A 26,547-nucleotide genomic window follows, 5' to 3' on the forward strand; every position below is an offset into this window, starting at 1 on the left:
AACCAGATTTTATTACATTAAAACATATATTAAGTATCACTTTTACACTGTTTAATAGTTGTTTTAATATTTGCAGCCTACGACTACCAATGCAAATAGTTTGATAGTTACATTGTGTTTTAAATCGGCATTCTAGCATTAGCATTCTTGCAGACTTTTAAAGGCTGGCACCACTCTAAATTTATATGAAAAATTTCATGAAGCATATTAGAATTAATTTAAAAATTAATATTTAGCATATCTGTTTCAATTTTAAAAACACAAAATCTTTTTATTACCTTAGAATATCAGTAATGTATTTTGAACATAATAAAATCTTTTGTATTACAATATTTTGAAAGATAACAAACTAAGATTTACCAAAGTTTATTTTCTTTAAAATATATTATAAAGCGTGATTTTTCTTAAATTTGTGAATATGATTCACTATGCCAAATTTTTTAATCGTGTGTATCGCAGTATGTTACAATTAAAAGCAAATTACTTATAGCACTTGAGAACACTATCAAGGTGTGTAGTCAAATCTTTTAACAAAAAATAAGCATTTTTTAAACACTTTTTATGAACTCAAAAAATATTTTTAAGCATTATATACATTAGCATAATGCAAAATAATTTTCAAAGACTTTACACAATCATGATAAAACAACTACTTTCTGACAAAGAACTCTTTTCTTCATTATATTAGCCATTATAAAAAGATCAAGAGATTTTAAAGTTCGATATCAGAGGGTGGAAAATGAAGCCTGACAATAATCTCACTGAACCCAGCTCAGTTGACGCACATGCGAACTCTCAAGTATTTCATCAAGCATGTAAAATGATTGGTACTTTCATACGGATTGGATTGTGGTTGAATGAATAGTGAAAACACTGAATAGAAAAATGCGAAAAGGACGCTTTTGCATAATACATGGCGAAAATCAATGAACATGGTAAAGAAAAAAATCTGTTTTTCTAAAAGGAAAAATTAAGCACTTTTTAAAAACACCGAATGAAAACAAGCACCCTTAAGGGCTTTAAAAAACGAAAATAAGCCCTTTTTAAAAACGCTACGCACTGTGACTATATAATACTTTGAAATTATGCATTACAAACATATTTGCTGATGAAAATGTACAAGAATGCAACCATAGATATAATTTTTTTAAAAAAAGCATATAAGAAAGTATACACACTTATGAAAATCTACAATAAACATCTTTGGAAAATGTCTTTTAATGACTGAAACTGCAAAAAATACAAAATGATAACTAAACCTTTCATGGATGATGGATAATTAGAAAATAACTGAATATTGTAAAGGAAGTATTTACATACCAGCAGATGCAAGAAATCTACCACAAGTTGAAAATGCTAAATTATACACAGCTCCCTAAATAGCAAGAGAAACAAACCATTAAAAACTAAAATATATATCAGAAAACTAAACCAAATATAGTGAATCCATTTAAGAAGAACTTGTTTAAATAGGATTCTTTATATTCTTGTCATCAATCTGTAACCTATCATTACTAAAATAACCATTTTAAGAAATTTTAGTAAAACTTTTTAAGGATTTACAATCAACTGAAAAACAACTTCTAGTAGAACTAGAAGGGGAACTTCTTGTAATAAATTGAAAAAATATATAAGTAAATAAACATTTAAAATAAAATATTTTAAATAAATTAGTATTAAGACATACTTTCTTCATTAACAAGTAAGTCTATTAATATCTAAGTGACAATAATTTTAACACAATATGAAAACAATATTGTAACATAAACAAGAATTTTCCTTAGTATATATTTTCTTCGTATTTTTAAAAAATAATTTTAACCTACCAACTTAAGGTATCCAACTGGTTTTGCCACTATTTTTTTTTAAAAAAAAAACAACTTTAATTAAAACTTTTTAATTTTATTTTTGGAAAACTGAAGTCTTAACATCATAAATCTAAAGTAAAATTTAAAAACTTTCAAAATATTTTTCAAAATAAGTGCAAATTTGAGCATAAAACTCTGAAAAGCCAACAGCTCTAGAACAAATTGCAACACATAAACATCAAAACAATTTTTATTCTAGATCATTAATTTGATTTTGATCTAGAATAAAAAAATTTCTTTGTTTGAATTAAAATCTTTAAAAAAAAATCTTAACTATACAATGAAGTAGAACTAAATATATTGTTTAGTATCAGCTCTTTAAATAAGAACTCTAAATATCCATACTAAAATAATAAATTCACGCTTTTCGAAAGAAATTTTTCTTTCACATTTACGCTTACAAGAATCATATTATTTTTTTTCCTTTTTACAATTAAAAAAATTTCACAACAAACTTTACACGAACAAAAATTTTATTAAACAGAACTAAAGGCAAAAGTAAAGTTATTAAGCTTAACAAAAATAAATACACAGAAAATAAATAAAAGGTGTAAAACAAATAAAGTAATCAAAAATATATTTACAAATTAAATTAAATGTTAACAAAAATTTGGGAAAATATATATGTTCTGTACAGTTTTCATTAGCATTACAACAAACACTGTTTCATACACATTTACAAATTTTATTAAAAAAAAACATTTTTTTAATAAAATGTGCATAGTTTTATAAGCATAGTATATTTTTTACATTCTTAAACATCTTTTTAAGATGTAATATAGAAAAATTAATATAATATACAAAAAATTTAAAAGATAAACTTGATGACTAATTTAATTAAATAAATTATATCTTGAATAGCTAAAACCAAAAAAAAAAAAACAATTATCTGTCAGCTATTAATAAAGTATAAATAATAGTATATAAAACTAAAATTAAGTTTTTTTCCCCTAAACTTGCAATAATCTTTTGAGATTTAGACATTTTTTCTTAACAAAAAAAAATGTCTAAAAGCAATTAAAATTAAAAATTATGATGAGCATTGAACAAAGTATGATGGCACTTAAATAGTGACTGTAAAACAATAAATAATTCAGATAAATTGTATTTTTTCTTTGTTTCATTATTGCTTCAAATCAATGATTCAAGTTAATCAACATATTTGACATTAAAATCATTATGTTAAGAGCAATTTTGTTAAGCTTTTAAAGATTTGTAATTTTAATAAATAGATGACGAAAAAGAATTATAATTCATATTTTTTTTTATTAATTAATGCAACTAATGAAATGAAATTTTTTCAATTACCTTATGACCAGTCATGACTCTGACACAGCTCCCGGATAAAACATCCCATAACCTTATGGTCCTATCACTTGAGCCAGTAGCTATGTAATTTGAATTAGGGTGAAATTGAATACACTAGGGAGAGAGAAAAAAAAAAGCACATAAATTAATTAAAGTAGAAAAAGGCATTTATTTGTGATCAGGGTAATCTTATAATCACTACCTTCTAGCTCAGTTGTTGCATGGATATTAAAATTTCGGATGTTTTAAAGTCATTAAATCTTAATTAGATAATTTTATGAAACACGTTTTATGCAAAGTTTAAATTGGCGTAACCTATCACTTATACCAGAAAAGATAAAATTTATTCACTGTTTTTATAGACAATCTATGATCATTCAACAGAAACATATATATATATATATATATATATATGTTTCTATTGAATGGTCATAGATTGTTATATATATATATATATATATATATATAGCAGGAGTGGCCAAGCTCCTTGATAGTCGAGCCATTTTTCAAAATGTGATATTTTTCGCGAGCTGCAGTTAAATACACGTTTAAAAGGTATGCAAAAAAGGTATTAAAAAAAGTTTCTTTACAGAAATTATATTTATTAAAAGCATTAAAATAAAAGTGCAAAATATGTGTATTGAATTTAAATATTATAAATTAAACACATTTATTTTACTTCTCTTGATAATTCATTAAAATTTGGTTGGAATAATTGGTGACAGCACTTCTCAATAATTCTTTGAGATGCTGGTTAGTTAATACTGATCGGTGGTTGGATTTCACGAATTTCAAAGTTGAATAATATGATTCACATAAGTATGTTGTTCCGAATATTGAAATAATTTGACAAGCAGCCTTTTATATTTCAGGATACTTCGATTCTGGTACAAATTTCCAAAATTCAGTAATCGACATCGACTTATTTTTTAATTGTAGAGCTTGATCGTTTTGCATCTCTATTAATTCTAATTCTTCAGATGCTTTTTGGGTTGTAATTATATTGGAAATGGAAAACTCACCTTGAATTATGTTGATTTCAAATGAATTTAGAAAAATATTAAAATATAATAGCACAAAAATGAAAAGGGAACTTGGGTACATTTATCGAGAGCCACAAATAATCCTTCAAAGAGCCGCATGTGGCTCGCGAACCACAAGTTAGCCACCCCTGATATATAGCATACAAAATTATAAGATATTAAATTTTAAAAAATAAGACTAAAAAACATTTTTAAATATACTGTTCAGAAAGAGAATATATCTTCCATATAAATGTAGCCTGAGAGTAAATTATCTTAATCATTGAATTTTTACTTATATTATTGAACGGTTGAATTAAAGGAAAAAAGTGAAGAGACCAAAATTATATCAAGGCTTCTATAAATCAGAAAATTTGTTAAAGAACGCAATAAAATAATTCAAGGAAATCAAAATGTTTTCAATAGAACACTAGATACTTACATCGACGTCAGATACATGTCCACTAAAAACTCTGACAGGTTGATACTGGTCTGTTGCCCACAATCGGGCTGTTCTATCATGTCCACAGGATGCAAAGTAATAACCATATGGACTAAACAATAGAAAGATTTGCTAAAATATTTATACTAATACTTTAACAATATTTCATTTCCTATAGTTATCAAACACAGCATATTTTTTTATTTAGCAACAACATACAATATATTTCTCATGTAAATATAAGACAATAATAATAAAAATTCAATGTAATGCTACATCCAGTCTGATCTCAAAATAATTATTTAAACCTCACACAAAATAATGATTTAAATCTCACACAGTGAGTTAAAACATATTGTAATAGAATATTATTCAATTTGAAATTTTCAAGTTGTTAATAAAATAATTTAAATTGCTGAAACAAATACAAAGTTTTAGATAAAACTACTAAAACAATTATAACTTTCTCCTAAAAAGATCCTACCAATGACTAATTAAACCAGTATTTTTGTAATGAAAAATTTAAAATATTGATTTTTCAAGCAATTTTAGCAATTGTCATTATCTTAGGAAAAAGTTTCAACAACAATTTTGCGCTTTTGAAGAAACACTTTTAAGGCAAATGATTTGACCTATCTGAATGCTTAAACAATTTATCAGATATATAAATACGATTTGAAATATCACTTTTGCAACACAGACAGTTAAGGTTGATAAAAATAGCAACCTCTTAACTAAAAAACATTACAACTTCTTTTTCTTCTTCTTATTTCTTGCATATATGCTCTGTTTAATTAATATGAAGCTTAACTGAACTTTGCATTCTTTCAAATATGCTCTGTTAATGAATATAAAGCTTAAGTAAATTTCATAATCAGTGGCATAAATTTTATTATTGATTTATCAGTTATGCCTTATTTTTAGATATAAGATATATTAAAAAACATTTACACTTGATCTTTGAATTAAAAATAAATAATTCTTTAAAAAACATTATTCTAAGACTTTTTTTTTCTGTCTGAAAAAATAAGATAACATATTTATACAGCTTTTATAATTGCAAATTTACCTAAATTTAACATCCCATATCGGAAAGCAATGTCCTTTATAACAAACAACATTTGTCCAAGTTTGTAAACTCCACAATCGAACTAGAAACAAAATTGAAATAGTTAACACTCAAAAATATTTTTGGATGATAAGATACAAAATAACAGTAAAAGTTTTTCCTGTAATCAATGTACACAAAAATTGGACTAACATATATTAGTGATATCAAATTTCGGGAAAGAAAGTATGAATATGACGTAATTACAATAAATATTTTAAGTCATATAAAATGTTCATTTAATGAACATCAATTATTAGTTTCACAAATACAAATTGTAATATCATGTATAATCTGTGATGAATCTTCATATCTAATGCTATCCACTTAGTGTTATGAATTGTTAGACAATATATTTTTAGACAAATGAAATGTTAAATGTAATATATAATTATTAATATTTTCAAATGAAAATTACTTGACAGAATCAGCATATTTAAGATTATTCAAAAAATACTATGGGTTTTAACAAGTAAAATATTTTAAATGATGTAAAATGTTGGATTCAAAAAATAAAATTAATAACTTCATGCTGTTTTAAAATATTTAATAACTATTTACACAGCTAATATTATTGGTCAAATAATTTTAAATTTAATAGCAAAGATAATTTAGGACACATAAAATGTTGAATATTATATAAAATTACCAGTTATTTAATATATGCTAACTACTGAACGTCAAATATGGCATAATGGTACTAAGCATAGCAGCTTTGTCTTTCTATCGACGGAATTTGAAACACATTTTTATGCTCTCAATTTTCATATTTTTAAATAATTTGCTCTCTAAGTTTATTATATTTTTTAATACAAATTACCATTTCATAGAAAAGTGATCCATAAACTGTAATTATGCTTATTCTCAAGCAACTAGCAACTTAAGACTTATTTGCACACATGTAACAAATGTGCAAGGTCATTCTCTAATAGTATATTTCTTCTATTCAGGGTATCTGCTACATTTTAGATGTTCAAATTCATGACTTTCCATGACTAATTCCTAGAATTTTTCATGATTTAATGAAGTTACTATTTTCTCTAACAAAAACACAAGAAATTTAAAAAAGCATTATAGTAACATAAATTGAAATAATAGGTATAACCAAAACTGTTATACTCTGTATCTTCATATTTAAAAATTTTAAATTTAAAAAAACAGAGTAAAGAAAGAGCTGAAGCAATAAAAGAGCTGAAAAAAATACAAAAGCAAATAATTTTTTTTTCTGCAGAATTATATTCCAAAGATACTTTTCTTGTTCATCCAAAAAGAAAGAAATACTCCTGATTTTTATGTTCTCATTTAGGAATAAAAAAAATTCGCCAAAGACTGGCTTGCTTCAGCTAGAATTTTAAATTGATAAAATAAAAATAATAACAAAAATTTTGAAATCACAGAAGTTTATAAGATAATTTGCTCTAGAAATGATGTTTTTTCTTTCATTTTTTGAAAGAACACCATAACTTTTAAAGAACATGATAAAAACATTTTATATTTTAATAAAATATGACTGTGAGTGGGGATTTTATTACAAATTCAGATATTCGGAACAACATGAAATGGGGGGTGGGGTAATTTTTAAATTCCATTTTAAAAATTAGATTTTTCAGCGACCTAAATCCATGACTTTCCATGATTTTCTTAAATAAATAGTTAAAATCATGACATTTCATGATAAATTTTGATCAATACCGAAATTCATGACATGATTTTTCATGACTTTCCAGGTGCGTCGATACCCTGTCTATTTCAACCAACTTAATCTAAGAGCAGGGTGCGTAGCCAAATCTTTCAACAAAAAATAAGCACCTTTTAAGCATTCAAAAAATAATTTTGAGCACCATATACACTAACAAAATGCAAAATAATTTTCAAAGACTTTACATGATCATGATAAAATAACTAGTTTTTGACAAGAAACTCTTTTCTTGATTATATTAGCCACTAAAAATGATCAAGAGATTTTTTGGTTCGATTTCAGAGAGTGGAAAATGAGGCTTGAAATTGAGAATATCTTGTAGCAAAATGCTGCAGAGTTGCACATGAGAGTGCAATAATCTCACCGAACCCAGCTCACATGCGGACTCGCAAGTATTTCATCAAACCTGTAAAATAATTAGCGCTTTCATACGCTATGGTACACAGAAATAGATACCGAGATAGATGCATAATACATGGCAAAAATTAACATGGTAAAGAAAAAAATCTCATTTTCGAAAAAGGAAAATTAAGCACTTTTTAAAAACACCCTATGAAAAAAGCACTTTTAAGGGCATTTAAAAACGAAAATCGAAAATAAGCACCTTTAAGCACTTTTTAAAAATCCTATGCACCATGAAGTGTTATAGTTGAAACAAGCAAAGAAATTGCATCAGATTGACGTCATGAAATTGTTTTTATTGAAAGAGAGAGGGGAAAAAAAGAAATTTCATTCTCAAGATAGGTTTATAAACCAAACTTTATATAAAACAAAAGCAATCAGATGAAATCAGATCTGATGAAATCAGACGCATAGAAGATTCAACATTTCGTCGATAAAAATTCAAAATGAATCAATATATACCTGTAGCATCTTCAGAACATGAAAGTAGAAGATTTCTGTCAGGACTGAAACTAGTAGAATAAACAGGACCACTATGTCCAACCATTGTTCTTATATCACATGCATTTCTTTCATCCATCATCCTATACAGTACGTCATCTGAAACAAAGATAAACAAGGCTCAATGAAAAATACTAAGTGTTATTGTAAAGACAAGGTGCAATTAAGACATTGCATTAACAAAAAATAAATAAATAATAAAAAAGCTAAGAAAATTTTTTTTTTACCAATTTTCACAATTTAATAGAATGTTACAATTCAGTTAAAAACAAAATACTTTACTTTTAGAACATCATGCAAGGCTCATTTGACTACACAAACACTCTAGTAAAGTAACAAAATGAAGATTAAAAATAAATGGTATATGACCCTCTCCATACTTTTATATTTAGTTTGGAATTCATAGCTAGTCAACTTTGTCTTTTTCAAAGAGTTTGCAACATGCTATTTTATTTTATTCCATTCACTATGTATTTTTACTTTCAACTGTTCTTATATACTTACATATACGCATAAGAAAAGACAGAGTTGACTAAAAGTAATTTTTTTTTCAGTTTAGGTAGTTTTTTTCAAATTAGCTTAGCTATTATTTTAATTTCCCCCGAAATTTATTTAGTGAATTTCAATTTTCCTAAACTTTTCCCCAGGCTCATGCTTGTAATTGCTTATGCAAATACATTTATTGTTTTACACTTTTCATACAAGTAAATTAGAAATGAAAAATTTTAGTGTTTGACACTAAAATTTATATTTCTGAATAAACAAAACCCCAATATTGGGAACTGTAAATAAAATATCCCTTTTTCTCCAAAAAATATTTTTTTAAAAACTATAGCCATTATTTTATGTATGCCAGAAAGTGTTAATTAAGTTCAGCTCAAACGAAATAATTCACGAACTTAATTCTAATTAAAAAATCGACTGCAATGCATATTATTCTATTTAAGACAATTTGCATTATACATCTTTGTGACTTTAGTCATTAATTTATAGTACAAATAATTTAATAATAGTATAATTATAGTTTTAAAATGTATTTTAAAAATATAGTTAAAAAAATTATAGTTACAAAATGTACAATCAAAACATTACCAGCTTCTTTGTCAATATTTTCAAGTTCCTGAGCAGGTTTCATTGCTTTCAGTTTATTGGAATTTAAGCTCCATATCCGTACTAAAGAGTCTGAAGCTCCAGCACTTAACAGACTAGAATCTTCACTTATTTCAGCACATGTAACTCTAAATAATTAATAAATGAGAAATAAATACAAAATTTCGTTCAAATAAAAAAAACTATTTTATAAATTTTCAAATGTATAAAATAAATAATAAATCCTTCTATGCAACTAAATTTTAAGCATTTTAGAATCTGACTTTCAAAACATAATTTGTTTATTTTATGATATGCTTGTTGTGCTTAAAAGTGAAACTATAACCTTAATTTTGCTATCGAAAAAAAAAAAATGCTTTATGCAGGTAGATTTCACAAGTTGGCAGGGATATGGGAAATGGACATTTAAAGAATGTTTCAGTTGTAAAACAAATTTTGATTATTTTTGATTCAGTATCAGTAATAATTTTTCCAACCAAATATTAAAATAAATGTAGAAATTTATTCAGCTTAAATTCCAAAGAAAATAAAATAGACATTTTACCTTGAAATTTGAACTCAAATACGAATTACAAATTCTGTATAAAATATACAGAAACAATAAAACCAATTCAACCAACACAACTTGCAAAGATTATTTCAAACTAATACAACAGAAAGTAAAAAAGTACATAAAACAAATTAAAATATTCTAGCTATCAAGAAACAAGTTTATACGTTACTTACCCTTGATGAGAATTCAAGAATGTATAAAAACAAATAGATGGCAAATTATTTGGGCCCAAGCGAACACGTTTCTGAGCTTCCCTTAAAGCATTAATTTTATCTAGTTTATCAGCATCACGCCTGAAAATAAAATAAATGTATTTATAATAAATGTATAAATAAAAACAATTTTAATAAATAAAAAGAGAAATATGAGAAAGAGTTTCTGAGTTTATTTTATTTTTATCATTGATATAATTAAATTTTTATCAGACCTAAGCAGGTGTAAATGGATTATTTATTTACAATAAATATCACATTTTTATTAATTTCCTGAATCTAAAGATCAGAAAAATATATGATAAATCTGAAAATAAATTATTTTAAAAATAAACTTTATTATTTAAATACAAAACACATACATTATTTCAATAAAAATTCATATTATCTGAATCCTTTATTGAAATGTTTAATGCATGTAACTAGCTAACTTTTTTTTTTTTAAATTTGTTAATTGATTTATTTTTACCAAAAGAAAAAGTTTTATGACCTCAAACACTGGAATTTTATTTTTAATTTTGCAAAATGAATGTCTAGGTAGGATCAATATGGCAAGATTGACCATAGATTTGTTTTTATCAATAATTTTTTATTAAGAAAAACTAATACAACTTATATGGTTTTAAATCTACTGCAAATTGAAATGTTCAAATTTTTTATCAGAAGTATTTAGGAGTTGATTTGGTTCTTCACTCTAGAGTTACACAAATGGTGAGAGTTTGGAAGTAATCTTTTATGATGATCTGAAGACAATACTGGTTCTAGGTGCACGCTACAATCCCAACCTCATTGCCCAACTATGCATAAGATTTTCCAGCACTGAAACCAAAAGGGCAGAATAATCTGATCATATACCTAACTTCCACAAGAAATCAAATGAAGCCGTGGTTAACAAAGACTCAATCCAACTGATATAAAATATCTGGTTTTTCCGTACTAATTTATTATTTGAAGAGCTTATGAGCTTTCAATGAAAATAAATGTATTGTAAAGAGACTCCTGATGTTTTTTATATAAAAGAATTTTTTACAAAAAAATATGATTTAACATTATCTTACAGTAACACTTAATTTTTCAAATAAAATAATAATTTGTTGAAAAACGCTTTCTAACTTTTCTTTCCCTTTTTTTGCAAAGTATTTATGTTAACTATAGATAACATTAGATAAATCATTAAATGATAATCATGAAAATATTTATTCACATCATTTATTTTCAAATTTTGGCATAAATGTTAAAAAAAAAAAAAAAAAAAAAAAAAAAAAAAAAAAAAATTAGAAAGAAAAAAAGAAACAAATGATATTTTTAATGAAAATCAAATTTCCAGCTTTAAGTAATATTTGTTATAGATGATGACAGGTACAGGAATTAATTTATATTGCTTGGATTTAAATTAGCAATTTTCAATGAAAATAAATGTATTGCAAAGAGACTCCTGATGTTTTTCTGTGATTTAAAGTAATTTTCACAAAAAAAAAAAAAAAAATTTATTCAACACTATCCTCCAATAAACGCTTATTTTTTAAAATGAAATAATACTGTGGGAAAAAACATTTTCTCTCAAAGTTTTTTTTAATTTTCTTCCCCTGAAATTTTGAAGTGTTCAGATAAATCTCTAAATGATGATCATGAAAATATTCATTCACATTATTTACTTTCCAATTTTGACATAAATGTTTTTAAAAATACAGAAATAAAAAATACATTTCGATTTCATTTGTCCTGCTTTTAATAATATAATTAATCAAATTTATGCTCTTATAATTTTTAAAATATATTTTAGCAATATAAACAATGAAAATAGACTTTTACAGTGAAAATAAACCACATAGTTAAAAAAAAAATATTATTACTCACAATTCTGGCAGAGGAATGCGATTTGCTTGAGGAGCGTTTGGATCATTACGAGACTTTTTTGATAACAAAGGATCTTTCTTTGGTTTCTTTTTCTAAAAAAGCATAAAATTTAAAAAATTAAAGTTTGATTATTACAAGTAATTTCATTTGTATCAATTTTAAAAATATATAAAAAATACAAAACAATTATAAACTATTTTCAAAAAATTTTGATATAAACATAATGTTACGTTGCAAAATGTTTATGTTTTTATGTTAACATACATCTATAAGGTAGAGCAGAGAAATCCAGAAATATTATAATAATATACAGGGAAAACATCTTTTTATTGACAAAAATGCACATATATAGTATGTTATAAATTTTCATAAGAATTTTTTTCTTAACAAAATGTCACTAACTGCCCTTTTACTTCTTAAAAAATGACACCAGAAAGATGAGCCACACAAAGAAGTTCAGAGTTTCCCTAATAGGAATTATTCATTAACTACATCTTTATTTAAATTATCACAAACTTTTATTACATTTATAGAAACAGGTTATAATTTCAAGTCGTTTTTTTTCTGTTTAAAAAAATATTTTCTAGAAAATTTAAAGAGTATTACATTTTTCTAGTTAATGCAATTTTTGATGCTCTTTAGAGGCTTTTTTAAGCACATTTTTTAAGAATTTTTAGAATAACAGCATCATAGCCTCGTTTAAGATAATAGAAAAAAAAATTCCTGTCAATACAGTTTCTTTATTACTTTTACAATATCTCTTTATTACTCCTTCTCTCTTTCTTTTTTCTTTAAAATAGAATGCTGCTTTTAGATAATTTTTATCACACCAAATGCCTAAAACAGACAAAATTTCCAGAGAAAATGAGAAATTTTTCCAGCGAAAAAAATTTGTAAAACAGACAAATTTCCCAGAGAAAATTATACATTACAAATTTTCTCAAAGGAATCTGTTTATTTTAAATAAATCATCAACCCTTAACTACCTATTATGTAATAATTAAAACACGTTTCACCTTATTATGCATAACTTTTAGGAGCTTTCGTCTTTCTGTAAATCTAAAACTTTCATCAGAAAATTTAGTCACACTTCATCAGGTCTACAAACAACTAAAATTTAAAATGCGTAAAAAAATAATTTCTAGTGCCTTATTAAACTTTGTGTTCATCAAAGCATCTGTTATAATTAAGGAAATATTATTATTTTTTAAATATTAAGCAAATAACTATTAGAACATTCAATGAATTGAAATATTTTTCTTTGCTAAATCTATTAAAATTTCTCCCAAAAAAACTTTGTTGAAAAATAATTTCCAAATAACACTTTGCGAAATATTCGGCCAACAGAATTTTCAACAAAAGGGCTGAATACCATAAAGTGGTTCAATATTTGTTATATTCCAATCTTAGATGTAACAAAATGATAAAACATTTTGACCACAATTAGGGCTATTTAAAATAATAACATTCTTAAAATTAATAATTACCTAATTCTTAACAATTAAAAGCGATAAATAGCAGTAAAACATGCACACTGCAAATGTTAAGTTCACCCTGCCGTTTAATTGGTTTTGGACTAACAACGCTAGATAAAACTTGTTGCCAGTTTTTTCAGAATTGAGGTAGCTAAAATTTCAATTTAAAAATATAAGCCTAAATATGTGTATATTTTGTTTAGATTTTCAAACAAAATTATATTAATTGAAAAATATTAAAAATGGTCTATGAAAACAAGCAGATGCCTGTTTTCCAAAAAAAGCAAGCTCCTTTTTATACAGATGTTAGGGTCAAATAAATCCAGGCAAAAAAAAATTTTTAGAATTATTTCTCCACAAATATACTAAAAATATAAACATTAAGTAAAGTAATAAAAATTAGTAAAGTATAAATTTTTAAGTCCATTTCTCAAATTCACTAAAATGTCCCTTACCTGCTTCTTTCACTCAGTTTTTTATTTATGTTTTAGCATGTTTTTTCTTTCTTTTAATTACACATGAAAAAAATTGCCAAAAACTCAAAAATTAAACCAGGGTAAGCATAATAATTTTTTAACAAAAAATAAGCACCTTTTCAGCACTTTTCAAGAACTCAAAAATATTTTTAAGCACTTTAAAAATATACCATAATTAGGCATGGTTAGCAAGTTTTTGACAATTGACGGTTTTAACCGATGACCAAAAAAAAACTTTTAGCATAGTTTTTGACAATTGTCAAAAATCATGAAATTTTGCGTCATGTAAAACTAATGGTGTTCTCATGTGCTTCGGACTGACAGAATAGATTGGGGTTGAATTAATTGTGAAAACATTGAATAGAACAATATGAACAGTGTGTTTTTGCATAATTCCTGGCGAAAATCAAAATGGTAAAAGAAAAATCTCGTTTTGTAAAAGGGAAAAATGAAGCATTTTTTTTAAAAACACCCAATGAAAAAGGCACCTTTAAGGGCTTTTAACAAATACTGTGAAACGAAAATTGAAAACAAGCACCTTAAAGTACTTTTTTTTAAAGTACTTTAAGGTGCTTGCACTATGCACCCTGTTAAACTTACTTTCGGCTTATCATCACCATCTTGACCCTCATCTTCATCATCAAGTGGAATCTGAATATCAGGTTCTTTCAGTAATCCATAAAATACTTTGGATTTATTAGCTAGAATTAAAAAAAACACATTGCTAGTATACCTTTATTATGCTAAAATACTGAATTTCATTAAAATAGCAGAACAGATTCACAAATAACAAATTTATCAAACAAACTTACCTTGTCTGGCAGCTTCACCAGCGAGAGCACCAGCAGTACTATCGATCTGCGATTTGGTTCGAGAGATTCCTTCATACACTGTACAAATAATCGAAAAATTAAATAAAGAGTTGTCTAATTACATTGCATTTCAACTAAAAACAATTCAAATGTTAAAATTTCGGCAAAATTTTAAAAATAATACTAAGAGAAGTGCTTATCAAAACCAATAAAACAAGTTACAAAATGCATACTCAAGATAGTGACATTGTCTAGAACAGGGATGGGCAAACTTTTTTGGTCAAGGGCCAAAAATAGAGGAAAAAAATGTTTGGTGGGCTAAGTAAAACTTTCAAAATTTAAAAAAAAAAGCGACATACAAGTTTTAATTTAAATATTTAGTGAGATAAATGAAATTGCGATTTCATTTTTAAAAATTCTTTACATTAAGGTTCGAAGTGAGATGCGCTTATTTTAAGAAACAAGGCTAAATGCTTTTCCGTTAGTCTAGTCTATTTCTGAAATGAATTTTCCTAAGGTTCATAGTTGAAAACTCTTATTCACATACATAAGATTAAGCAAACATAGTGCTGATTTTCTGGGCATTCAATATTAAATTTTGGAAACTAGCTTTTGGTAATGATTTGTAAAACTTTGGCATATTTAGAAACAACTGCTTCAGATGATTGTTAGATTGTCCGCTCGTTGGATCTTAAAATGCGCAGTCTGCCAAATGTGAAGTACAATTTACCTATATTAGATTCCTCGAGAAAGACAAACGCTAGTTAGAGCCAATCTAATGCTATTCTATAAAGAACTTCTGCTTGCAACATTTTACCAATTGACGCTGTCTGTGCTAACTATTTCCATCAATTTATGTTTTGTAGAACAAAAATAGAGAAAATAAAAAGGTCATTAGTACTTTGTTAAACGAGGAAAAATAGAAATAATTTTAAATAGTTGACAAGAAAATGGATGCATATTGTTTATATTTGCCACTGATCGGCAAATTAAAATTCTACCCGCGGGCCGGATAAAACCTTCCGGCGGGCCACAGTTGCCCCGCGGGCCGTAGTTTCCCCATCCCTGGTCTAGAATGTGGCATTGTAAAAATTATTACTTAAACATTATCAGTTAAACTAGACAGAGTTTAATAGAATTATAATATACATTTTAGAGAACTTTTAGAATTAAAAAATATAAATTACAAATTTTAAAAAACGCATAAAAATTCTAGTTTTTACTAATCATAAAACTTTATCTTTTGTATAAATATGCTAATTCAAAAAACATAATAAAACCACAGAAATTTTAAAATCCTGAATAAATTTTTTTTCTTCTATTTTTCAAAATTGCATTGAGTTAAGTCTATGGTGAGTGCAAGCACACCATAGACTTAATTCACTTCAAGTTTACTTTAGCAAAGTCTAGTGGTTTATTATTTGCATATTTTTGAATTGATATTTTAAATATTTTTTTAAAAATAAATACTTACAAAAGTTCTAATATATCATTAAGACAATTAAAACAGTGTTATGGCTTAAGGCAGATTTAGGCAGATACACCAAAAAATTTTCTTACTATAAATGTTTTGTTCTTAAATAAATTAATTATAATTATAATATTACTTGTTGTCAAATAAGTATAAATAGTTTAATATACAGTTATAAACTTAATGTTTGAGCTTAGGTTATAAGTGTATCTATGTATTATGCACTCACCATCAAGATACAAATGTTCTTGAATTATATTTTGTAAAACATTGTGTTTCTTATCCTGAAGATGTCTTTTCAGAAAATTGTAAGTATCTCTGGACATCCTTACAGTGAATTGTCCTGATCTGAAACAATTAACACAAATACAACTATAAACCATGTAGCTACACTTAATTTATTAATTTACCATTCCTCAAAAACCACCTCAGGAGGTCTGAGGATTACATGTTAATGAATGGCTAAAAAAAAACTTTATTACCGATATAATTTTTTAATTCTGATTTATTACATTCTTAATATAAAAATGTAGTTATTTTTCCTCTTAAACCAGTAATTTTGCGGTTTCAAATTCATCCACGTAACAATATTTTGAAACTACAGATGAAATTTTGAAAGGGCACTCACTTAACATCGTAAAAATTTATCAAAATGCATAATATTATGTAATAACTGAATTTTATCCTCAACACTTTTTAAATAACCCTCTTATAATATTTTATGTGCAAATTTCAAACTCATTATCAAACTAACACTCTCATTATCAAAATGATGAGACTCTCACTCACTATCAAAATAAGAGAAGAATTTGAAGTTTATAAGAATTAATTAAAGTAAATTTTTAAAAAAATGATTAATTGATAAACAAATTGAAAGCTTTTTACTATAATTTAAACTTAAAATTATGGGAACATAAACACTAATAGGTGCATTTAAAAAAAAAAAAAAAAAAAGAGGTACGTATTTAAAAAATAAATTTAAAATAACTTATAAAATTAATTAATATACTCCTACCCCACCCCGAAAAGAGATACTTATAAAAATTTAACCAGTTGAGAATAATCTTAACAAAGTAAATATTTTTAATAACAATCAGAATTAAACCTATAAACACAGATAATTTTACCAGTGTGTAATTATTATTTAAACAGTGAATTAATTTCTTCCAAAATGGGCATGAATAAAAAGGTTGCTTTTTTAGGGAATGGTGGCTTATTTTTACAAAAGAGGGCGCAAAGAGAGCACATTTATTGGGATCAAAGGGCAAGGAGGGCAGCCGTGCTTCTAAGAATGTTCAGGGAGAACACTACTATTAATACAAGAAACATCCCTTTCAATAAAATAAAAAATTTCTATAATTTTTCTTTCTTTTTTTTTTACTTAATGTTTGGTTTATTTTTGTCTACAAACCCAAAATGAAATGATAACACACACTGTTGTGTCACACTAGTTCTACAACTGTGATTATAATAAAAAGAAAAGATACACACAATTGTGAACAGAACAACTATTAAACAAGGTAACTTTACTCAGAATAAAAAAATTTCATAGTTTTGACATCGACTTCTGATATGTTGAGCTAAGAATACAAGTTGGAATCTAGAATTATCTTTTCAGTAATGTTAACAAATTTGTATGTTTATAATTAAATAATTATTGGGAAATTTATAGAATATGTAATAATTCAAATAAAAAGAAATATGGGTTAGTCATTGATAATATTAAGTATTGAAAAGAAATTTAATAGCAATGATATCTACATCGAACCATAAATATGCTACGCTTTGAGTATAAGTTTAAATTTAGAATAATCTCTTCAGTAATGTCTTATCTTATATTTTTAATTAAATTGATATCAGGAAATATAAATTATAAGAAATGTTTTAATTAAAAAAATATATATTAGGTATAGATTATGTATTCACCTAAAATTATCCATGAATTCGTTCCCCTTCATGTGATCCTTTTTAGTCAAACACGATAGTTTTTTTACATCTTCTAAATAATATTCTTCTTGTTCAGGTCCAAATCTGTCCATAAAATATAGAGCTGAAATGAAAATAGAGATTTAAAAAGTAATTATTAGTTACTATCTACCAGTAAAAAAATTAGGAATAATTTAATAAAACTTACAGAAAATAAACACTAAATAATGATTATTGAATAAACATTTGCAATCTTAATGAGTGTCAACTGATGTTTTAACTTGTGTTAAATAAAATAACTGATGAAATAATATTTCTGAAGACGGATAATTAAAAAAAATTAGCACTCACAAAAAGGTAGTTCAAAACACATAACATAAAATTGGACCTTAAAAATAAATTATAACTTCGCGACATCATTGAAAAATATATTCATATTATTACATTATTTTACATAAAAAATGGAAATGAAAACGTAAAAGAAAAAAAATTAGATTTAAAAGAAACTATATCAAGATTGAAAACTTTCCTGTTCAATTCTCCTCAACTACAATTAAACTAACAGTAAACTAATTTTCAAATGCAATTTTTTTTAATCCAAAATATCAAACTACCAGCCAATTATGAGAGAATTATTTCTACTCACTATAAAAGCTGCTAATCTTGACATTACTATGCAAATTGATATTTTGAAGGAAAAAGATCAGCATTTGAAACTCCACCCCCCCTCTCCAGTATAAATTTTAAGTTACGAATTAATTGAAAGATAATTTGTTAGGAAGTTGCCTTGTAAAGGGTAAAGAAAAAGTCAGAAATTCTTTTAACAAATTTAGGGCAAATTTTGAAACAGTATACATATACCAGACCCCTTTTGAAAAATGTAAATAAACTAAAAAACAATTCTCTATAAGTATATTAAAGATAAATTTTATCCCGATAAATAATAAAATATATTATTCTGATTTTCAGGATTATTTTGTTTATAAAAAAAAGTTTTAACATTTACAAATATCCCACATAACTTCATTAATGGTACACTGAACTATTTGTAATCGAGATTAATATATTGTAATTTTTTACAGCACTGTTGCATTAAAAGTTAACATCTCATCATATTTAATTAACCAAATTAGTTAATATCACCTCATACAAGTATTTAAGAAAAGTTTCCAATCAAATGCAAACTTCCTTATTCAAATGGTTTCAATCTACAGTTTCAATAATCTCGAAATGAAAATACAGCAAAATGCTGCTTAACATTTTATACCATAGTAATAAGTGAATGATCCTTCAACTCACCATTTCATTGTTCTATCTGATTACTGCATCAGTAATTGGAATCGATTATTCTTTTAAAAGAATTAAAGGGACCAATCTATAATTGTGAAATTACAAAATTTTACCCAGCAAGGTTTGTTATGGCATTTGCTAAAAAATTAAATAATGGTAAGAACCCCGAATTCATTACAGGACAATTTGATAATGTAATATTATTAATAGAGTTTCTTTATCATAAAATAACTGCTATATGTCCGCATGATATTAACTAGCATTATAAAAAATATAAAAATATGTTTGGATTGAAAATCCAAACCTTTTAGTTATTCAAATAGATTAGTTTAAAATTTGCGTTTGTACATGTAAAATACACACAGCAATCAATAATATAAGAACAAAAGGCTAAAAACTCAAAAGGCAAAATATTTTTTATCAAAAAATCAGGTATCAATAGTGGGTGAATCTTTCAAATGTTACTTATTCTCTAAGATATTAAAAAATAGACAGATTTTTAGCTAATATCTATACATAATAGCTTACCTTGAGATTCGTGCTCATTGTAGACAAGTTCTAAATACATATGAACAAAAACTGGATAAAGTATCATAGACAATTCATGCTAAAAATAAAACAAGGCATGAATTATACGTATACTGCCCTTAAACTGAATAAATCATATATTCAAATTACGTAAAACTGAAATTGATTAAAAAATGATTAAAATCACTACAAAAAAAATTAAATACAAGATTAAGTACAAAAAAATATAAGTTTTAAGAGCTTGAAGCAGCAAAACTGCACCAAACTTATAAAACAATACATGCTCAAGTAAAAAGGCAAAAAGTAAAAAAGCAAACAAACAAATCAGAAGAGCATAAGATTACAATTTCTTTTGCTTGTTACTTAGGATTGTCTTCAAAATAATTATCCATAGAACAATTTTCTCAGAATTGAAGAATCAACTTCAGATTTTGTGAACATTCAAAATATTTTTATTTTTAAATAAAATTAATAATAAGGATGTTTAAGACAGAATGTGATGCAAAAAATGCTGTTCTCCAAATTAATAAATAACACAAATTTTAAGAATCTTCTGATTGGATGTTATGTTAAGGAAAATCTTACTTTTATTTAATTTAAAATAAAATATTGGCTACAATTCTCAACATGCCTAGATATATTACATGCATAAATGATAGATTATTTACCCTGTATGTATCCAAAGATGTTTCAATGAATTTCTTCAAACTTATATAAGTGTCTTCATAAATGTCTGGATCCCCTTCACTAAAAGAGTATAAGTATGTATAGAAGCAGATAAATCTGCAATATTATTTACTACATTTTCTTATCAAAATTATTGCGAATTCTTTTTATGGTTTACATTCGCAAATGCTCCACAATTTTTATGCTTTGAAACTCTTGATCAGTTGAGGGTATATCCTTTGATATGTTTTGCACATCTTACTCGTTTTCATCACTATCATCGGGAGCAGACATTAAATTGGATATGGAAGGAATTTTATTTTATTTTATAACCGTTGAACAGCCGACCCAATTTTTGGGTTTACGACTACTAATGTTCAACTCTGTAGAATTGTAATTTTGAACCAATCCAGAAGACAAGGAAACTCCTGGATCAGTACCCCCAGAGGTATTGATTTGTTATGGGAACATGGAAGACTTTGTGACTCTACAGATTTAACGTGCATCAGTCATCATTTACTACACGGGGAGTCTGAGGCCGGCTGGGATCAAAGCCACGAACACTTGTAAATGGGACCAGTGCCCTACCAACCAGGTTTGGTGCAGCAGTCGATATACATGTCATCGACTTCCAAAGATTTTCTGACACGCAATTTTTTCTCCGAAGGGCCAATGTTCTTATTGGATACTGAGAAGCAGTTTACCTCATGAAACTTTATTAAACCTAATTGTACTGCATTTTAGTTGCCAATGAGGTGAGGCAGAAATCAAATTGAGAGCTTCCAAATATTTATTTTTGATTTAGAAGCATCTTGAAGGTCACCAGAATCAAGAAAAAGAAATTATAACCTAACCATTTGCCTAGAGTTATGTTTTTTAAATAATTGGATAATTGAAAGATTTAATTGGATAAGAAAATTCCACTCGCAAATTTTAGAATCTAAGCTCCCATACCTTTAACCATTCTTACTGTGTTCTGTCCACCCCACCAACCTTTTGATTTTAACTCAATTGGGAAATCCCCTCTCACAGACAAAAGGACAATAACTTCGGCTAACTAAACAAGATAGAATAGAAAGAATGTCAGAAAAGCTATAAATAGTTAATAAATGTCTCTTTAAAAAAAAAAAAAAAAAGGTTTGTGCAATCTTTGTAGTAAAAAAATGATTTTGATCTGTTAGAAAAATGAATAAAGTGGGATTTTCTTAAAAAGGGTAACATAAAATCCAATTACTTTAACATTATCAGTACAGGCAATTTCCGTGTGCCAGCAGAAAATGATGTAGGAAGTAGGATAACATACGAAATGGATAACCTAAAATTGGGGTCCCACTATACAGAAATTTTATTTAGGTATAATTATCCAAGATTAAAAACAATAAAGGATTTACATAAGAGAATTGAAGTGTAAAAAGTTGTCTCAAAAAACAAACGATAGCTTTTTTAAAAAAGGAAAAGCAAATAAATGTATACCTTTTGTACGTAGACAAAACACTGCTCACATCAGATTCACTTTGTGCTGACTCTGAGGCTTTATCATCATCAGTTATCTTAGTTTCTTTTCTTAAAATGGCCTCAGTTTCCTGTAAAAAAATTTAATTAAAAATCAACAAAACTTTGTTTTATTGATAATTGGTTTAGGTATTACAGTAAAAAAATAAAAGTTAAAAAAAGTTTAACAGCTACATTTTTGAAAAAATAGAACGAAAGACAAAATAATTCAGTTAATAGATTTGCCGTAGTAAGTTGTTTTTAGAAGAGCCAACTGAACAAAAAAGCTTCTAAATCAATTTCAAATAATTAATTGTCATCAATATTTTGATTTGGGATTACAGATACAATTGATAAGAATTCATTGCTTTATATAATAATATGAACACCTAAGAGAAAACTTTAAGAGGAACATATATAAATTATTTTTATTAATTATTTCTTATATTATTATCTAATTTATTGCCTGTGGTAGCTAGCAGGTCAACTTTCCAGAAGTTTACCACTTCCCAGTTCCACTTGGACACCACCGCCTTCCTCCTCTTTAGCACAGTAACCGTTCTAATATAATCAGTCAATATATGTCAAGTCTAATTTAATATCTTATAAATACAATCCTATTTTAATGTCCTTTATAAAGTTATTTTCAATACATTGCAATATAGCATTTGAGATCATGATTAGCAGTCACTGTTTGTTACATGGCAACTAAAAATAAAATGTTATTTATATTATTCCTACCCTAAAAATAAATAATTTTAAAATTTCTGATCTGTTTTAAGAATATGGTATATTTCTTTCTTTCGTTTTTTTTCAATTCAAATTACTGTTTTACTAAACATAACCTTTATAATTTTTTTCTAGTCATGTGGCTTTTATAATTTTTTTTATTTAAATACAAAATGAAAAGATTTCTTTTAGTGTTAAAAATCACACTTTTATTGTTATGACATTGGATTAGGACTACATAGCTAAATATAATTGATTGTTAAATGTATTTAGATTGTTAAATGTATTGTTACCTTGAATTCTGCATTTTTTATTATATCGGTGGATTGTTTAGAAAATATGTCCACCACCACAACATTATTTTAGAAATAAATAAAACATATTTGAAGAAACAAACATCAAACACAATTAAAAAAATTTATAGGACAATATAAAACTGCATAGTAAATCCATTTCCATTAAGAGCAAATTATGTACATAATTTCTTACTTAAATTTACAAATTAATAATTAAAAAAAAAAACGATAAAGATAGATTTTAGATAAGATGATTCATAAAATTTACAAATTAATAATTAAAAAAAAAACAATAAAGATAGATTTTAGATAAGATGATTCATAAAATTTACAAATTAATATTTAAAAAAAAAACAATAAAGATAGATTTTAGATAAGATGATTCATAAAATTTACAAATTAATAATTAAAAAAAAAGCAATAAAGATAGATTTTAAATAAGTTGCTCCATAAAATATGTTTAAGTAGGAGGGAATGAGAGGAAGTTTGTGAAAAACAAAAATAAGCAAAAGCAGTGAAATGAGGGAAGTTCGCAGAAATCATACTTCTATTTTGTGTACTATATAAAAATAAGTAAATTTTGAATTGTTCATCATAGTACTGTCCCAACTTAGCAATGCTAAAGATGAATGGGTTTAGAGCAGTTTTAGCACTTGGATGACAGATCTTTGAGAATGTCCAAAGAAGCTATTGACTTTTAATTGCAAATAACACTAAGTTCAAATAAAAGGATTTGAAGCAACTAATGCTGTGAGATTGTGTTAATTTGACACTGCCAGGTGCAACCGGCCAAATTTAAAACAATTTAAAAGAAGATTTATTGTTTTCTCTTAGTTAATAAGTAATGCACGAGTGAAGTTGTAAATAAAAATATTAAGTAATCAAAAAACATTCTGTTACCTAAAAACAAATAATTTTCAGCTAACACTTCATAATATAATTAACGTTAATAATTAGTAGTTATTATTTTATTAACATTTATTTAAAATGATAATTTTTAGGCTTAAATAGCAATTTAAAAGCTTAACTTGTTGTTTAGTGCTACTTGAGGGGTTGTATACGTTTGTTAATGCGATAATTAGCTATTATATTAACTTTTATTTAAAATGATAACTTTCAGGTTTTAATAACAATTTAAAAGCTAATTCATTATCTAGTACATGTTTTTGATTATGCAACAAAAGTAGCCACTAGAAAAAAAAAGAGAAGCTACTAAAAAAATTGCTTCTACTGCCCAATGGTCACCAGGGAAATTTCCCAATCTTGATCATTATATAGTAGGTGTCTGATTTTTTATTCTTTTAATACCCTAGATCACTTTAAACATAAGTCTTAAAACATTAAGCATTCCCAAATATATATGTATAAATATTAGCATTGAGAAGAATTCATTTAATAAAAAGATATGCCAAAATTTTTGATATATCTATTCTCTAGCCTCTGCAAAATTCTGCTTGATATTCCTATGTTTTAAAAGGTGATTCATTTACTATCTTTATAATTTTATTTTGAAAAATTGCAATAAATATAAAAACATCCCAGAAAATTTTTTCTTACTATTTAAATTATTTTATAGCATTTATAAAAATTTAATTGAGTTTTATCAATTAAGAATAAAAATTTTATTTTGTAAAAGAGAGCAGCTTCAAACTATGACATTTGTCTTTGTTTGAATGGTAGAGGTTGTAATACCAAATGTTATCTTAATAACAAATACTTTACAAGACATTGGTTTTATGAAAGATATTTTTTGCCGGTTGCCTTAATGTTAAATGAACTTCTTTAAATTTTTTAGTCATAATCTGCAACAGAATAAACAATTTGTCTTTTTACTAAGTTGAAAATTTGTGAACAGAATTCTTATTTCGAATAGGGATTTTTTTAATCAAAATTATCTAATGAAATATGACAAAAATCACATAAATTAAAACTAAAATTAATAACACTCAAAGCAAAATTCCTAGAAAATAGTAGAAATTAATAATTTACCTGAAGATTATGTTTTTTTAGAAATTGCAAAACTGCTAAAATAGCATTCTTATTTAACTCTTCATGCTTCTCTTTAACATCTTCAGTTTTATCTTTTTTTACTGTAGAATCAATATTTGAAGATAAAACCTCTTTCTCTATGATTTCCATGTTTATTGAATTAGTTAATGGAGTTGTAACATCATTTTGAGGAGGTTCAACCTCCATAGGTTGACTTTCACCATTATTCATCTTTGACTCCTACAAAGCAATAAAATTATTATTTAAAAAAAATAAAGTTTTAAAATAGCTAAAATTTGACGAATTTACTAAGACAGGAGCAAATACGGAAATTTTACCCATTATAATACTTGCTCATACTTCAGTTATCACTTTTCCTGCGTAAATAAGTAGTAGTTAATATTCACATAACTGTTGTCAGGGCCCGACTTAGCTTAACTGGAGCTCGGAGCAAAAATTTCTTTGGGGGCCCCCCTCTGCTTCACTTTTTCAGTAATGAAGAACCAAACCTTATGGAGGTATTTAAATTCCTCACCTCATTATAGATAACATAACAAGAAAATTGACTAGAACCTAAAATAGCTATAAAATCCCTCTCCCCTCCAATGGTCAGACGAAATATCGTTCCGTTCATTTTATTGATTGACAATTCCATGTCCATCATGCTGAATGCAGATTGTTAACTTTGGGATGTATCTGCGAAAAATTCATATCCTCCTTGGTGACATTAGGATGGAATTCAGCAAAAATTTCGCAATTACGATGGTTCATTTAAGTAAATCAAAAGCCCGTATTTTTGTAAACATATCGCATTTTACGATATGTAAAAATACAAGCTTAGATTGGCCAAATTTATACATCATAATTGCAAACATTTAGCTGAATTCCTAGCTAGAAAGCCATGGATTTACGAAAGATAGATTTTTGTGTTCATACGATAAATTAATGAAGAAGTTAACATTAAACTGACGGATTTTACATTGTACTGATATTTTGTTTAAAAGAAGTTCATTAAAGAAGGAAACGTAAAATAAACTTTCTATTTAGGGGCCCGGGGCAATTGCCGCTTATGCTTCTGCCTTAGTCAGGCTCTGGTTGTTGCTACTTATCTCGAAAGGTCTGACAGCGTCAGACTAGATCCATAAATCCGTTGACGAGTAAGAAGTCAGAAACAAGGGGAGGAGAAGAGTAAATTTCTTCCCGAAGAAGTCCCAAGCAGCTTAAAATATGTTCAGCTGAAACCTTTTGGGCAAAAAGAGGGTAGGATTTATTTACATTACTGAGATATAGTAAATGACAAACCTATTGCTATGAAG

General features: G+C 26.2%; 1 protein-coding gene across 1 annotated transcript in view; it reads right to left on the minus strand.

Moving 5' to 3' along the window:
• The window catches only part of Taf5 (TATA-box binding protein associated factor 5), a 31,077-nt gene that overhangs the window by 3,891 nt on the left and 639 nt on the right, over positions 1 to 26,547 (minus strand). The window contains exons 2-17 of the mRNA XM_043047611.3: positions 25,232 to 25,471; positions 22,200 to 22,309; positions 20,729 to 20,807; positions 20,061 to 20,139; positions 18,243 to 18,366; positions 16,546 to 16,664; positions 14,846 to 14,923; positions 14,634 to 14,734; positions 12,083 to 12,174; positions 10,187 to 10,306; positions 9,443 to 9,588; positions 8,312 to 8,449; positions 5,710 to 5,791; positions 4,641 to 4,752; positions 3,177 to 3,290; positions 1,321 to 1,375 (exon numbers count right to left, since the gene is read on the minus strand). Of these exons, the coding sequence (XP_042903545.2) occupies positions 1,321 to 1,375; positions 3,177 to 3,290; positions 4,641 to 4,752; positions 5,710 to 5,791; positions 8,312 to 8,449; positions 9,443 to 9,588; positions 10,187 to 10,306; positions 12,083 to 12,174; positions 14,634 to 14,734; positions 14,846 to 14,923; positions 16,546 to 16,664; positions 18,243 to 18,366; positions 20,061 to 20,139; positions 20,729 to 20,807; positions 22,200 to 22,309; positions 25,232 to 25,462 (1,780 nt within the window). The 5' untranslated portion in view covers positions 25,463 to 25,471. The remainder of the gene's footprint in view (positions 1 to 1,320; positions 1,376 to 3,176; positions 3,291 to 4,640; positions 4,753 to 5,709; positions 5,792 to 8,311; positions 8,450 to 9,442; positions 9,589 to 10,186; positions 10,307 to 12,082; positions 12,175 to 14,633; positions 14,735 to 14,845; positions 14,924 to 16,545; positions 16,665 to 18,242; positions 18,367 to 20,060; positions 20,140 to 20,728; positions 20,808 to 22,199; positions 22,310 to 25,231; positions 25,472 to 26,547) is intronic.

The sequence above is a fragment of the Parasteatoda tepidariorum genome, chromosome 5 (assembly GCF_982258835.1).
Source record: "Parasteatoda tepidariorum strain Cologne lab strain chromosome 5, Ptep-v5.0, whole genome shotgun sequence".
Taxonomy (NCBI): domain Eukaryota; kingdom Metazoa; phylum Arthropoda; class Arachnida; order Araneae; family Theridiidae; genus Parasteatoda; species Parasteatoda tepidariorum.